Below are 17341 nucleotides of genomic sequence, written 5' to 3' on the forward strand. Positions count from 1 at the left end.
TTTATTGATGGATTGATTGCCAGACTGGTCTATTTAATGGGAAGAGGCACTCTTCTGTTCCCAGGGAATTAAGTGAAGAAAGACTGGAGCGGTAAGCACTGGTGGTGGATTCCAGTTGGTCATGCTTTCTAATCCCTAACTACATGGTTGGATAAGAAAGTGCATCAGTTAGATGTGAAAAAACATGTGCTGTCTCTCCAGAGTCCAGAAGTTCTTAAAAACTGTGATTTATATCATCTGGAACAATAAATTACGTGCACAAAAAGAGTTTATCATAACATAAAATTAAAAAGTGACAATTTCATCACACAGTTACACTGCTGTTTTCCTTTTTTTTTTTTTCTTTTTTTGGGGGGGTTTGTCCTTTTTGTTTCATTTTTCATTTCCATTTTTGTTTTTTATGGAGGGTTGGGGGAGGGTAGAGATTTGGTCCACTGAAGATTAATCACCCTCAATGATATATATATTAGAAAAAATATCAGCAGCAAGACTCTCTAGAAATAGATTCTGTTTGATGTAGCTAGTCTGTCTTTTCTGTTTTGCCCTCTTTCACGGCAGCCTCTGAAGTTTTCCGCAGGGGGGCTTTCTCTGAGTTGGCATGTCCTTGGCCAGAATCCGCTGCTCCGCCATTTTTGTGGGTAGTGTGTTTTTCCAAGTAGTTCAGCATTTCACTGAGGACTGTTTGGAAAGTGCTTAGGGCTGCACATATTGCTGGAGTCCCAAAGCCATGAGTGATCAAACTGGAAATGAGAAGTGGTAAGGAAAAAGAAATGAACAACTTGCAGTATGATACAGAACAAGCATCTGATCCAGAACATTCAATCAAACAGACATTTATTGTGTTCCTAAGGGGTGTCAAGCAGTAGGAAAGATAGAACACAAGTCAATGTATATTTTTTGTCCATAACAAATTCAGGATGCATGTAGACTTGTCATGGAGAGACTGGAAAAACACTAATGATCAGCAAACCTAAATATTTAACACAGGATTTGGCTCTGATTCTCTATCTCATTAAGAAAGCCAAAATTAAAAAAAAAAAAGGCAGAATTACAACTTTCTGTACGTGGGAAGCATCTCATTTCTAAGAATAACATTTATATTTGTATGAGTATAGTTCACACAAGAAGAACTAAAGATTGGCTGAGTATTCTTGATGGTTAGCTGTTCCTTTGACTTCATTCTTCTCTCCTTCATAGTAACAAAGGTTTATCTGGGTACACAGTCATCTAGCTGGAAATGACATTTTTAAGCTTTCCTTGTAGTTATGTTTGGACATGGGACCAACCTTCCTACACTAGAACATGAAGGGAAGAGTTGTATGTGATTCCCACCTGCTTACAAGGAAATTGAGTGCTCTTTATTTTTCTCTCAAAATAGTTATGCAGCTCTGCAGACGAAGATAATCATCTTGGTGGTACAGGTAGAACACGACTGAAGAAACTCACTCACCTTCAGTGTCCTCAGTGAGAGAAAAACAAAATTCTCTCTTATGTAAGCCACTTCATGTTTGGGTTTTAGTGGCTAACCAATTAACTAATAATCATAAGTAGTGAGTAAATGTAGAGAGTGTTGTTGGTAACTGCAGCACACGTAACCCTTCCAGTCATGACCACCTCTAGCTGAACAAATACGTAATTGTAGATTCACTGTTGTGAACAGAACACCCCTAGCTTGTTCATTTTGTCAATTGTTTCTGAAGTGAGACTCTGCCTGGCTGCTCCCCATAATTAATATCTTGTAATAATATGGAAATATATGTTTGGCATATATAATGCATATGTTAGATACAACATAATATGTATTATACATTCAATAGGTAGAGCTAGTAACTGCTCACAAGTCCTAGTATCATTGTTATGACATTAACAGTTTTTAAATCAGACAGTATCATCCTCCAAAATGTGTTAACTTGCTTGCTATCCCTCGTAAGTTATGTAATCATTAGGAGCAAAAATAAGGAGATTTTAAAACAATGCAAATGAAGGATTTACAGTCCAAGGTAGCCTGTGGATATGCCTGAATGGTGATAATAACAGGATCTATCACATGAAATTGCTTCTATTAGTCCATAAAAAGGGCTCAGGATGTTGCCAGACCTATAGTAAGTGGACAATAAATGGTAGGTATCGTTGGCTATGGGATACTCATGGTAAGAGTAAAATTTTCTGCATGTCTCACACTATACTGCACAGGTTGCCAGCACATTTCAACTGAACATTTTACAAATGTCATAATCTGTGCTTGGGTCATAATCAATATACATTAAAAAGGAAAGTCTTCAGTCTTCGATTATTTAGAGAATAAGAACCGGTAGTGCTTAGACAACTATGCACGCCAATATTTGTAGTATAAGACATTATCATAATTCAAGCATCTGCATATCTTTGTTACAGTATCTTGCATTGCTGAGCTGGAAAACTGATCTCAGCTCTGTTTCTCAGTGAGATAACTAGAAGGGAACCCATATGCTTTAAGATCTATCAGGGAATCTGGACAACACATGGAATTGATTGGAGTGGTGGAAGAATTAATCGTGGTGGCTGCCACAAAAACAACTGAGTGAACCCGTTCATTAGTGTTGAAATACTTGGCTCTGGTTACAATCGGCCTCTCTGCTCACGCTTAATTCCTTTGATTGAGCTCCTTGTACCACAGGATGAATTTTATTGTTCTTTCTAGTGCCATGTCCTCTTGGTGAAGACTGCCCTCTTTATCTACGGCAGAGTATGCAGAATTCAGTTTCACTAGATTAATTATTAAAATTAATAAGCCAATATTTGAGTTCGGAACATATGCCAGGCCCTGCTCTACATGCTTCCTTCTGTATCACCTTCTACAATCCTGGGAACAATGCTAAGAATTAGGTATGATTATTTCCATATAATCATATGAAAATAATGTGCAGAGTTAAGTAATTTCTCTGGGAAATCTGATATTCTGCATTGCCTCTGTGCCTATGTTCTCAGGATGTGGGTGTGTTTTATTTTATTTTATTGTTTTAGAAATCACATTCTGTTGGCAGTTTTAGCTTTGTTTTTCAAAGTTGGTTCTGTAGGCAGACTTGTAGGCCTGGAAAATGAGAATACTTCTTACTCTTTTAAGACTGAGGTTTTTAAAAATCAAGTACAAAGTGGGTAGGTCTATAGAAATGCTTTAATTCTCCATGTGAAGAAGTAGTGTCCCCATAATGAAAGATACTTAAGATGGTCTCCTTCCTTGCTGATGGTCCTGCTTGCTTTTACACGATGCAATATCATTAGTAGGATACACTTTCATCTGTGCCCTGCACTCAGAACCCACCATGCCGTCTTCACACGGGCTCTGGCTGTAGGCACTTTGTGATCTGGAAGAAGTTATTTAGTTTGGTAAGATGACAATAGTCTGACTAGGACATCTGCAAGTTCTTTCCAACCCTGACTTTCAACCCACAGGTGCTAATGCTCTTCTTTAAAGCCAGGACATGGAAAGAAGGTTATGAAAACTGGAAGACCACTGAGCTCAACTGAGAAGTCTAAAATGGATTGTGGAATCTTCAACACCAGGAAAGTAACTGTTTATGTTGTATGCCTGAAACTTAATATAATAGTGTACTTCAATAAAAATAAACAAAACTTAAAAAAAAAAGAAAGGTAATTGTTTGGAATGTTATCTTTCAACATGGGAAACACCACGTAAATTGTTAGTTTCTTTCATTTAACACTACCTGCATATCAAAAAACATACATGGCACACCATGTAGGATAATAAGTACAAAATATAGCTTCTGTTCTAGCAGTTTTCAGTGAGGTTTACTAATCCAATAATTAAAGCAATTTAATATTGTGTTAGAATAGTGCTGAAAAGGGGCACCTGGGTGGCTCAGTGGGTTAAAGCCTCTGCCTTTGGCTCAGGTCATGATCTTAGGGTCCTGGGATCGAGTCCCATATCGGGCTCTCTGCTCAGCAGGGAGCCTGCTTCCTCCTCCTCTCTCTCTCTGCCTGCCTCTCTGCCTGCTTGTGATCTCTCTCTGTCAAATAAATAAATAAAATATTTTAAAAAAAAGAATAGTGCTGAAAATAGGTGTATATCTCATTCATAGTGGCAGACAAAAAGGTGGAAAGGAATAATGTAGAGTCCACAGAAAAAAAATAAAAGAAAAAAGAGAAATATTAAGGCTGACTTTCAGTCTTAGAAAATAAACTGAGGTCATCTGTTTATGATCTCTAAAATCTTTGGTAACAGAGATCAATTTTGCCTTTAGAAGTATATTTTTCAGCACAGACTTAATATTGATGTTATACTTGGCATGTGCACATATTTTCATCACATCAACAGGAGAGGGCATTTCACAGGCAAGTATTACCTGGGTTAAATGGTAGCCATGAACGCTTTGAAGTAGGTAGGCAAAATTTAGAAGTTCTTCTAAATTCAAATTCATCTAAAAGTGTATCCTCAGGAACAGAACAAGTGAAAGAGCCAAGTAGCATTGTGCTCCACGTGTCCTCATCATGCCACATTTTCAAAACTGTTGAAGGTGGCAGCTAAGATAAATGCTGTATCAGATTTCCTGTCATATTTGCATTTCTCAGGCCTCCTTCCTCCCCTCTTTGCAATCATGTGTTTTAGGTCTTTATTTTTGAAAGGCTGATCTCAGGTTCCTCACTTCTCTATACCCAAACCTGGTCATTCCTACTTGGGCACCTTCGTTTGACCTCCCTTTTTTTCTCAGCCGAACTTGAAGTCCACTGACCCACTAAAGCTCCTTGGATGATATGGGGGGGGGGGCGAGTTAGTTTCCTGGTCCCTTGATTAAGACATTGAAAAAGATGTGCTCCTGCCGAAGGATAGAAACTTGCCAAAGTGATAAAAGAACTTAAATAGAATTTTTAGGAGAAAGGAATAACATCTCTGCTACCCAAACTGTAAAACCAGAGCCTGGAAGGATCACAGGAGGACAGGGTTAGATCTCAGTCACAAAGGGATGAAAAGCCCTGGGAGCCATATTCGTGGACTCATAGTCCACTGATAATCCAAGTATGCTAGATCTTAGTAGAATGATGAATAATCTGCTATATGTGTCTCTAAAATTCTGTGGTAATATAAATCTAAATCAGTAATCTAAAGTTATAGTCTCATCTTAAAAAAAAAAAAAAATACAGGGGCACCTGGGAGGCTAGGTCGTTGTGTCTGCCTTCAGCTCAGTTCATGATCCTAGCGTCCTAAGGATCGAGCCCCGCATCAGGCTCCCTGCTTAGCAGGAAGTCTGCTTCTCCCTCTCCCACTCCCCCTGCTCCTGTTCCCTCTCTCACTGTGTCTCTCTGTCAAATAAATAAAAAAAATCTTCAAAAGAAAGAAAATTAAAAACTCTTTAAAAAATACAAAGTTGTTAAAATAAAAATAAACCACGAATGAACAACAGCAACAAAAATAAACAGGGCTGTGTTAGGACACTATCATCAACCTGTACTCTATCAACGGCCAGCACTTAACTACTGCTGACCTCCAGAGGCAGGAGCCTCAGGCGAGAGTGGTGAGAGGGGGCGGGGTACCTCAGTGTCTGGAATGACTGACTTGGTGAAAGGCTAACGTTTCCCAGGCTTCATTTGGGAGTCTCTGAAGCCCATGGTAGTAAGATTCAGTGTAAGGTTAGGTTCCAAGAATGGGAAAGAGGAATGCTGCAGAGAAGGGCAGGAGGGGAGGGGAGATGGTGCTATGTTAGCAGAAGAAAGATTAAATGGTAATTAAGATACTCAGCCTTCTTTTCAAACAGTTTAATGTTAAAACTGGCAATGATATAATGAATGGAGTTGAGACTTTTTTTTTTTTTTTAAGTATAGGAAACTCTTATTTCAGGATAAAGAAAATAGGCATGTGCTTTTGAGAGACTGGAGTTGCTAAGTAATCTTTAAAAAATCTAGAAGATGGGAGAGAAGGTGTGAAAGAGAACAGAGCAATCTTCCTTAATAATCAAGGGGCGGGGTGGAAGGAGACAGACTTTGGGAACTCTAGTTTATTAAATTACATTTAATTCATCCCTTAACAAGTTTCTTGCAATGGGACATTTAAAAAAATGAAGATTTATTTATTTTAGAGACAGAAAGAGAGTAGGGAGGAACAGAGGAGAAGGGAGAGCGAGGGAAAGAATCTCCAGCAGATACTGATGAGCTAAGCTTGGGGCTGGGCTGGACCTCATCACCCTGAGATCAGGATCCTGACGTTACAACCCCAAGCCGAAACCAAGAGTGGAATGCTGACCTCACTGTGCCACCCAGGCGCCCCGGTAATGGAACATTTTTAAAATCAGGAGCATTGAATGTTAGTTTACATAGGGTAAGATTGACCCTTTTAAGGAACACAGACTGTTGAATTTTGACAAACGCATGCAGTTGTGTTACCACTACAATTACCCAAAATGTTTTCTCATGTTCCTTGCCTATCAATGCCTTCTCTCCCAGCTCCTGGGAATCAGTGCTTTAATTTCTATCCGTGTAGTTATTACTTTTTCCCAACTGTCATATAAACTGAATAATAAAGTCTGTAGACTGTTATAACTTGGCATAATAATTTTGAGATTCATCCATGTTGCGGTGCTTATCAATAGATCATTTTTTATTGCTGGTTAAGTATTCCATTGAATGGATTTAATTACCATTTGTTCATATAATGGGCCCTTACAATTCTGAAATGTTAATATTGTAAGAGACCATGGAAGGGTTCAGTAAGGAGCCCAATAAAGTAACTGCATTTTTTAAAAAGATTTTTTTACTTTTAAGTAATCTCTACACCAACATGGGGCTTCAACTTATAACCCCGAGATCCACAGTTGCATGTTCCACTGATTGAGGCAGCCAAACCCCAGTAGTAGTATTTTTTAACAAAGTATTATCAAGGACTAAAAATGCATGTTACTATAGGCTTTTTACAAAGCATCTTATAAAAATCTCCCCAAATACCATGTGATAAGTCAAGAGGACACGTGAATAGATGAAGGCCAACTTAGGGAGACTCACAGCTGGTTGGACAATGAGACCCAAAGTGTAGACCTAGGGCACTTGTCAGCCTTGAAGGACGTTTCTGGATGAGTGCACCCAAGACTCTCCCATGCATCCCCCTCTGCCTGCCATGTTAACTGACAGTAAGATTGAAGGCATCCTAGATTTAAGTGCTGGCATTAAAATAGAGAGGAAAATTCCTGCCTTGGATAATGGAACCAACATTTTAAAATATCTTAATGTGGTTAAAAAAAGCATTGTGGTGGGCCAAAATCAAAGGTGTGAAATTTAGGGGAGATTAAAAACATATCCATTTGCAGTATCCTGACAGAGAGATCTGACCCAAGAGCAATTCTTTGGGAAAGGCTCAGCAAATCAGTAAATCTAAGCTAAAAAAAACAAAAACAAAAACAAAAACCCAAAAAACAAAAAACAAAAAAAAGCAAGAGTCAAATTTTAGGTTTGGATCACAACTAGTCAGGCTTACAAGCTGTATTTACCTTGAACTATTCTCTCTCTCTCCCTAACTAGATTCCAGCTCATTGATTTCATTTTCCTATTACAGTTTCATACCGAGGAACAGGAAGGTTCTGACAACTCACTGTGAGCAACACAATTACCCATTGAGAAAATCCAGGCTGCTAAGTTTATGGCACCTGATGTCAGAGAAAATGCAACTTCTATTTAATTGTCATGGTCTTAATTTTATTCATGGTTTTAAAAACTCCTATTCTGCTAGATCCCCCAATAAACATTCTCGAGAGCATCTTTCTGCAACATAAACCATCTTTTCAAATTGGCTGAGCTCAGAGACAGTAACTATGGCTGGATCTAAAAGATGAAATTCTACTTCTGACTTTCCCCCTAAGTGTTAGGATATGTTCAGATTACAGCAATTGGAGGGATGGCTCAGAGCAGAACCACCCTTTTTAGGGAGAGAGTATGACTGTTTGTACACATGTACCTGCCGAGTTATACTGTTCTTTGTCTTTTATAAGGTGGCATTCCGGGGTCACCCAGATGGCTCAGCCCATTAAGCATCAGACTCTTTGATCTCAGCTCAGGTTATGATCTAAGGGTTGTGAGTTCAAGCTCCCTGCATTGGGCATCATGCTGGGCAGGGAGACTCCTTAAGATAAATACATAAATGAATGAATGAATAAGTGAATGAATGAATGAATGAATGAATAAAATTAAAGTAAAATAAAATAATTAAAATATAAGGTGGCATTCTGGTTTCCTCTTGACCAATGGGTTTGACCTGAATAAATTCTACTGATTATAGACTTCAACTTTTTTTTTTTAAGATTTTTTTTATTTATTCATTTGACAGACAGAGATCACAAGTAGGCAGAGAGGCAGGAAGAGAGAGGAGGAAGCAGGCTCCCCACTGAGCAGAAAGCATGATGTGGGGTTCGATCCCAGGACCCTGGGATCATGACCTGAGCCGAAGGCAGAGGCCTTAACCCACTGAGCCACCCAGGTGCCCCTAGACTTCAACTTTTTAAGGGAAAATATATTATCATAGTTCAAACTGTATCCTCTACCAATAAGGTTAAAAATGAAGAAATGGAGACAGAAATGACAGAGGTAATAATAGAAGATGGAAAAGAAGAAATTGCTATTTGAGAGAGAATAAATTATAATCCTCTTCTTTTTCCCTGTGTGGTTTTGCCAATAAGACATTAGGAAAAATCCAGCTTTAACTCAGGGTTTATGCTTATAAACTACTTGCCATGAATGAGGAGAATCTATCAGGAAACTTCTGTATAATTGAAATTTCACAAACTTCTCATCACACCTTGTGGTATCTCATTAAGTGCATTTTTTATTTGTGGCTAAGGCCTTATAAGTAAGTTTTTCTTGAAAATCTTCAGGCATGGCTGGGCAGCTCAGTCAGTTAAGCATTTGCCTATAGCTCAAGTCCTGATCCTGGGGTCCTGGGATTAAGCCAGGCAGTAAACTCACATGGAGCCCTGCATCAGACTCCTTGCTCCATAGGGGCGCTGCTTTTCCTTCTCCCTCTGCCTGCTGCTCCCACAGCTTTTGTGCATGCGCTCTCTGTGTCAAATAGCTAAATAAAATCTTTTATTAAAAAAAAAAAAAAAAGGAGGGACACCTGAGTGGCTCAGTTGGTTAAGCGTCTGCTTTCAGCTTGGGTCATGATCCCAGAGTTCTGGGATTAACTCCCACATGGGTCTCCCTGCTCAGCAGGGAGCCTGCTTCTCCCTCTCTCTCTCTCTGCCAAATAAATAAATAAAATACTAGAAAAAAAGAAGGAGACAATCTCCAAAGCTTCAGCCCTTACTTGGAATATAAATTAATAGAGGATTCTGAAAAGACAACTGCCTAAGGAATAAGAGCTATTTTACTTCCCGTAATCTAAGTAAATATGGTTTATACTTCAGTAGCTTTGTTGTATGCTAGAGAAATGTTACAAAACTGTTTCCATATTGCTCTAGCTGTCCTTCAGAAATGCTTTAATTGATCTGTCTAAACTGATTTAAATTAAAACACTAAAGCTATTTTCTAAAACATAGCCTAGAGCAAATGCCTATGGAAACTCCCCCTGAATTCTTTCTACCTAAAGAGTTGGGCCTAGGGTCCAGCACATCCTTTCTAAATACTAATAAGGAAACACTAGTTTAAAATGTATTGAAAAGGTGGGGCACCTGGCTGGCTCAGTCAGTAGACCATGTGACTCTTGATCTTGGGGTTGTCAGTTCAAGCCCCACATCAGGGGTGGAGTCTACTTAATAATTAAAAAAAGAAAAAAAAGTAAAGAATAGCAAATAAATAAATAAAACATACCGAAAAGGAAATGCCAGTCTCGTTAGCATTTTCAGGTGTGTATGACAACAGCGGATGGATTTTTCTAGCTTTCTTTTGGGATACAAAAAGCTGAATGTATTTAGATATTTTTTATACTACAAACTAGGAGACAGAACATGAGTAGAAAATAGCCCATTGTCATCATTTAGGTATCTGAGTAAAAGCTGACTTTATTTTGTCAAATTTCAACTTTCTACCTGGAAAATGTCTGACAAGCAACCATCTCTTCTTCTTTCAGTGCATATAAAAGTTGAAAAAGTTGCGTTATTATTCTCATTACTTTGTTATGTTGCATCATTCCAATGGGTATTTGCTATCATGTATCTTTAATTCCCCGAATTACATACAGATGCAACTGTCACCAACCTCAGCTCTGTTTTGGCCGCTGGGAGGCAGGCAGGCAGCAAGATTTAAAGGGAAGATAAGCCTCTGTCTCTTTCCCTCCTGGATTATTCAGCTACTACAAGTTTAGGTCCAAATGTAGCCTGAGGCTCAGTCTGTACTCCCCACTATGGTTTTAGGGGGCAGTCAGAAAAATGCCTTCTTCCACTCATGAGAACAGTGGTGAGTGCAGCAGGCTGGGGAACACCCCTGGAGAATACCAGCAAAGGATTACGGGGCTTCTCTGCAGAACCTTACTTCTTTTCAGAGCTAGGAGGGTAAGGCACTTCATCTCTTGGAAGCAGCGCAAATCCTGAATATAAGTCGTGGACAGAGAGTAGAGGAAAGTAGCTGGGGCTTATCCTCTTAAAAGTTGATAATATCTACCCTTTGTAGCCTATGTCTTGGCCATGGACACAGAGGAAGAGAGGGACTGTCTGATTGTGCTGATTTTCTACATAGATTATATTGTCCCATGGCCCCAGTGGAGTTTAATTAAACTCCATTAAATGGTTCCAGTGGGGTTTAATTAAAGTGCATAATGAAGGTATACAGTTCTCTGGTGGTGAGAAATTATTGAAATCTACTCACTAGCAAGACCTTGACAGCACTCACAAACTTTCTGTGCTTCCTTCAGCTAGTGCTTCTGAACCACAGATACATAGAAAAGTCACCCAGAGAGCTTATTAAAAAAAAATATCAATGTGTAGGTTCCCTTCCAGAGATCCTAATTTAATTTACTTGGCATAGGTCCAAAACATCAGCATTGTTAAAATAATACCTATTCAATTTAAATGCAGCCAGGAAGCTGGGTATGTTCCCATAGGGCCAAGAAGTAAACCCTTCTTAGGAAGGATAGGCTGCTATCCTTCCCAGGAAAAACAGAATGAAGAACGTCAGCATTTTCCCCTAGAACGTCTGTAGAACCTTAGTTCCATGGGCTGTTAATAGTGACTCTGAGATAAAAAGAGTTCCTGTGATCACGTTTTGGAAACATGGAGCTGAGCATTTCTTCTATTCAAAAAGGGTACTGGGAGTTTTTGAAATGCTAATTTGTAACTGGCATATGTCAAGCAGATTATAATAGGCAGGGTTTCCTGAGCCATATAACAGTTGACCATGAGACACTTTCAAGGAGTACCTCATGGGGCTAGAGTTCTACAAAATTCAAAACCTCTCTTTGGAGAAGTTTATTTATGATTGCCTTAATCTCTGCCAGATTGGGATATGTGCTGCCCATCTACTGCCCTAAGGTCATGTTCCTCCTGCTCTTCTCAGCTACTTACTCAGGTCCCAAAGGGGATTGAGTCCTTGTGATTCCATTTTACTTCAGTCCAGCTCATTAGCAAAGGAGGCTACGGATATAATCAATGCACACGCATTTGAAACACCAAAGTCAATCACATTCAAGTCAACTTTCTGAAGGTAAAGACATTTTTAACACTTGCACCCTACTTTTGCATATAAGAATACAGATTAGGAATAAATGGACTATCTCCTTACATTTCTCCCTATCAGACAATTCATATTTTCTATATAGAATAAGGGAATGGAAAGGCTGAGTTTAGGGCTCTTGTGCTTTTTTAGATGAATTCTATTCAGTTATTGACTTTTTTACTTATCTCCCTCTCTCTCTCTCTCTCTCTCTCTCTCTTTTTGGTTTAGATTTTATTTATTTATTTCATGCAGAAAGAGAGAGAGAGAGCATGCATGACCACAAACAAGGCAGAGGGTCTGAGAGAGAAGCAGGCTCCCAGCTGAGCCGGGAGCCCAATGTGGGGCTTGATCCCAGGACCCTGGGGTCCTGACCCGAGCTGCAGGCAGGTTCTTAACTGACTGAGCCACTTAAGTGCCCCAATTATTGACTTTTTAAAATGAACAAATTTTTAAAACATAAAGAGGAAAAGATGAGATCATACAGAAACACAGCATAAATAATGATTTAACTAACGCAGACCGGTAAATGGAGAATGGGGTAAAATATCATTGGTCTAGAAGAAGCCTTAGAGATCATCTAGCTTAACTGTATCAATATGTGGATGAATGTACAGAGGCCAGACTGGTAAAAGTTCTCCTCTAAATCCACACTATCAACTGGTAACAAGAGGACACCGAGGTAGGTTCCTGAAACCCATCCTGAGTGCTTCCTGCAGTCCTATGCTCTCTCTCCAGACTGTCCTCCAATCCACAGTTCAACAAAGACAGAAATTATTTAAATTCCCAAATATCTTCACCAACTATGCATTCCCCAATTATTCACACATGTTGTTTCTACAGTGCCATGTTTGGAACTTGTTAGAAACAGTTGCTTCTCATTTCTGTCGTTTGAATTACTAGTCTCCCATGTGCTATACCTAAAAATCATTTAACATGTCATCAAGTGATCTTCGAGGGATGCTTTTATACATAGATCTCCAGCAGGCTTTGGTTTGGTGCCATGCAACTTGTGAAATACAATAAATATTGGCAACTGATTTATTCAATTTCCTGCTTAATGTTAAATAAACGTAAGTAACTTAATGTAGATTCATACAAGAAGTTCATCATAGTTCCACCTGTCTGCTAAGGGTGTGGAAACTGTTGCCTGTTTTATTTTTAGCCGACATTTTTACTAGTGAAAATTTTACTTCAAGGGAGACTATTTTTACTCTTATGTAAATAGAAATTATCCATATTTAACTAGTGAATAAGACCTGAACATTTACAGGTATGTTTTTCTTTGCACCTGGGAATGCCACACAGTTTTTGAAGTTTGAGTTTTAAAGTTGAATTTCAATCTTACATAGAAAAGGTTAAGTGGAAATACAGGACTTTTTTTCCTTCATAGTTCAGTCCCGTTATTTTGAATATTCTTAAACAAAATGGTCCTGGAAGTCCTCTTGAATGCGCAGAACATCCAGAAGGAGGCTTACTAATTTTATTTCTTACATGCTAAGAAGCCTCATTGTATAATTCGATTCATGTTGTTTTCTTTTGAGATTAGAGATTAAATGGAAATTTCTTCATTTCTCTTCTGACGCTGAGTGATTTCATAGGATTAATAGAATCACCCATTGCTGATTACCTTCCCTACCACTTTCTCATTCAACTAAAAGGAGAAAAAAAAAATCTATATACACTTTAGGCTCCTTAGAGGCAACCAAACACGTCGCGTTCAAGTAGAGACATGTGCACTATCCTGCGTCAGCTGCCGAGAGTATAGCTTTTAGAAGAGAGTAGCTGACTGGAATTCATGTCATATGTGGAACAAAAAGAAAACAGGGATGGCGCATCTGGGTGGCTCAGTTGGTTGGGTGACTGCCTTTGGCTCAGGCCGTGATCCTGGAGTCCCTGGATGGAGTTACGCAATGCGCTACCTGCTCAGCAGGGAGTCTGCTTCTCCCTCTGACCCTCCCCCTCTCGTGCTCTCTCTCTCTCATTCTCTCTCAAATAAGTAAATAAAATTTTAAAAAAATCAAAATAAATGAAATCTTGCCATTTGCGACAACATGGATGGAATTAGAGCATATCATGCTTAGCGAAATAAGTCAAGCAGAGAAAGACAACTATCATATGATCTCCCTGATATGAGGAAGTGGTGAAGCAACATGAGGGCTTAAGTGGGTAGAAGAAGAATCAATGAAACAAGATGGGATTGGGAGGGAGACAAACCATAAGTGACTCTTAATCTCACAAAACAAACTGAGGGTTGCTGGGGGGAGGGGGTTTGGGAGAAGGAGAGGTGGGGTTATGGACATTGGGGAGGGTATGTGCTTTGGTGAGTGCTGTGAAGTGTGTAAACCTGATGATTCACAGACCTGTACCCCTGGGGATAAAAATATATGTTTATAAAAAATAAAAAATTAAAAAAAAAATAGAAAAGAAAAGAAAAGGGGGATGAACGGCCCAGCAAGAGAAAACTCAGACACCAGAGCTGTCTCAGAAGTTGAGAGGGAAATGGAATTAAAATGTCTATGGAAGGCCCCCAAGAAGTGGGACATTAAGGAGACAGATGTTGCCTCAGTGGAAGAAAGGCATTTCAGATAGATTGTCAGAGGTAGAAAGGACATGTAAGCAATGAAAGAACAGCCTATCATTGAAAGTTTTTAAATCTGGAATGGACAACCTAACAAGTACCCTGGAGAGAAGATCCAGAAATTGTAAGGGACCTCCTAACATTGAGAATCAATGAAGAAGATGTTGTCACCAGCAAATATACAGATATCTGGGAAGTACCTATCTATTTCTTGCTTTCAGGAATTATGGGAAGAGTAGGAGGGTTTATTTCTAAGAAGGTGTGATGTCAATTCACTTTTTGACTAAAAGGGAAGAATTAAGCCTATTGATTATTTCACTTCCCTAACCCATGCTTCATTTAAAACATCACGGCCCTGGGAATAACCCAGTGGAGAATACATCCAGGACCTAATAGAGATATTATCATAATCCACATCAATGAACATATTTATTGGGTATATACTACACGCTAAGTACTATGGATAGATAGAGGAAAGCATTTCCTAATTACCCCAGGTCATTACCTGTATTGTGCTTAATCCTTTCTTACAAAATCTCTCATATATTATAAGTTTTTGAAAGTAATTTTCCTCCACATTGCAAGTTCCTAAGAATGGGACAATCCTTGAGTCCCAATCTTTGCACCACTGGTCATTACCACTGTAAAATACAAGAAACAATAACATTTCAGGCTCCTAAGGTGGGTGCTGAGAAAGAAAGCTTCCTCCTTTTTCTGATTGGCTGTTTTTTTCTGAACAGAGCATTAAAGATAGTCTGACTCCCTCCCTTTCCTTATATTGTCAGACATGTTTTTGCTTGACTTCAGATTCAAGGTGATTATGAGAACGTAAGAGATAAAGAAGGGAAAAGTTGCTAAGACCTCCTTGAGATTGCAAACAGGGAAGTTCTTAACATTGTAGAAAATGAGGGCCCTGGGCTTCTGTCTGAGCTGAATCTGTTCTGTCCATGAGGCCCCATACCACCTTTGTCTAATTGCCACTGCTGTTCCTGGGAATTGTATCTGTGGGGTCTTGTGCAGATTTCAATCAATTCTCTTCCCCTTTCTAGGAGTGTTAGAGTGTCTGCGGTGTGCTCTACACTTTGGGTGGTACTCGGTACATTATAAATAATGAATGAGCCTGACTGCTGTCATTTTGATGGAAACAAGCAGGTTTCCAGGCTATAGGTTGTGAGAAAGGTCACTGCTGTACAGTTTCCCAGAGCACACAGGTATGTCAACTACCACAGAAGACTGGAAGTAGTTATCTGTGCTTTATGAGGTCAGATCATTCCCTAGCTTTATCTGGACATATTCAATGGACTGAAAGGAAGACACAGCCCTTGAGGTACCAAATCAACCACCCTGTAAGGTGTAATTCAAGTGGTCCACATTAGGAAGTATTTTTGACCAAATAAAATAATAGCAAAAGTCAATGTTACTAATCAGAGCATTCTCTATGCTTATCTGATTACACTCTCTCCTTACTTCTTTCCCAGCCAGAACTCAGCAAATACAGTAGAAAAATCAGATTCCACCAATGGGCTATTCTCAAAATCGAATGTGTTATGCTTCTTCTCTAACTCATTTTTCTCTTGACCTTATCCTTCTATCAAAATTAAAGTTACCACTGTCAGTAGGAAATTGTGAAAGAGACACATTCCATGCTGACATGTTTTTACCCAGATTATTAGCAGAATAATAAATGTAGAATCCTTTCAATACATTGGTATACAAGACAGAACTTTATATAATTCTCAGTGTCACTTTAAAAATGAATTAGAATTGTTTTTCTTCCAAAGTAAAAAAAAAAAAAAAAAAAGCTAATAGTCTAGAAACATCCTAGGGCTGCAGTTCCTAAAGCTGTCTAACTATTAGAACCAACTTCAGAATTCGGCAAACAACCCAGATGCTCAAGTCTAATTGCTAGACTTGACCTGTTAAATTAGAACTTTTAAATTGTATTCCTGTCTTTGAGTGTTTTTTTTTTTTTTTTTTTTTTATTAAGAAGCTCCAAGAGAGATTTTGCTGTGAAACCAGGTTTAAGGGCTACACTTAAAAAGTGTGAATGAAGTCTTTTTCAATGTCAGGCTACAAACTGACCTTTATTGTCCTATTAAGCTATTCTTTTGAGGATTTTTTAGATAAATGCAGAGTAAAAAAAAAAAAAGACATACATTTAGACTTGTTATACATCAGGAGACTTTGATTTGGGTTTTAACTGGAAATGTTAACCATGTATCTTTTGTTTAAAAGGACATATAGTTTAAGACATGTAGAAAAATGAAAGTGGACATCTACCTTATCTTATATATAAAAATTAACTCAAAATCCATCAAAGACCTAAACACAAGACTACAACTATAAAACTCTTAGAAGAAAATGGGGGAAAGCTTCATGACTTTGAATTTGCCAAGGATTTCATGGATATGACACAGGCAACAAAAGTTAAATAAAAAAAAAAGGCAAGATGAACAGCATAAAAATTTTGGTACATCGAAGGACATAATCAACAGAATAAAAAGGCAACCTACAGAATGAAAGAAAATATTTTCAAATCCTATATCTAAAAGAGGCTAATATCCAGACTATATAAAGAGCTTACAATTCAATAGCAAAAAGGGAATAACCAGATTAAAAATGGGTAAAGGACGTGAATACACCTTTCTTCAAAAAATGGCATAGAAACAGTCAAAGGCTTATGTAAAGATGCCTCACATCATTCATCCCTAGGGACATACAAATCAAAACCACAATGAGATTCACTTCATACACATTAGGATAGCTGCTATTAAAAATAAAAATAGAGTGGCACCTCTGTGGCTCAGTGGGTTAAAGCCTCTGCCTCCGGCTCAGGTCATGATTCCAGAGTCCTGGGATGGAGTACCACATCGGGCTCTCTGCTCAGCAGGGAGCCTGCTTCCTCCTCTCTCTCTCTACCTGCCTCTCTGCCTACTTGTGATCTGTATTTGTCAATAAATAAATAAAATCTTCTAAAAAAATAGAAACAGTAAATAGTAAGTGTTGGTATGGATGTGGGGGAATTAGAACCCTTGTGTCCTGTCGGTGGGAATGTAAAATGGTGCAGACGCTAAGAAAAACAACTAACATATTTAATTGGGTACATACCATGTGTCAAGTACTGTGGATAGAAAGATGAAT

At 38.6% G+C, this 17341-nt stretch overlaps 1 protein-coding gene across 1 annotated transcript in view; it reads right to left on the reverse strand.

Annotated features, from left to right (window-relative positions):
• Positions 1 to 520: 520 nt before the first annotated feature.
• Positions 521 to 17341, reverse strand: part of TFAP2D (transcription factor AP-2 delta) — a 54334-nt gene continuing 37513 nt past the window's right edge. The window contains exon 8 of the mRNA XM_059399045.1: positions 521 to 740. Within this exon, the coding sequence (XP_059255028.1) occupies positions 521 to 740 (220 nt within the window). The remainder of the gene's footprint in view (positions 741 to 17341) is intronic.

This window comes from Mustela nigripes, chromosome 5 (assembly GCF_022355385.1).
Source record: "Mustela nigripes isolate SB6536 chromosome 5, MUSNIG.SB6536, whole genome shotgun sequence".
Taxonomy (NCBI): Eukaryota; Metazoa; Chordata; class Mammalia; order Carnivora; family Mustelidae; genus Mustela; species Mustela nigripes.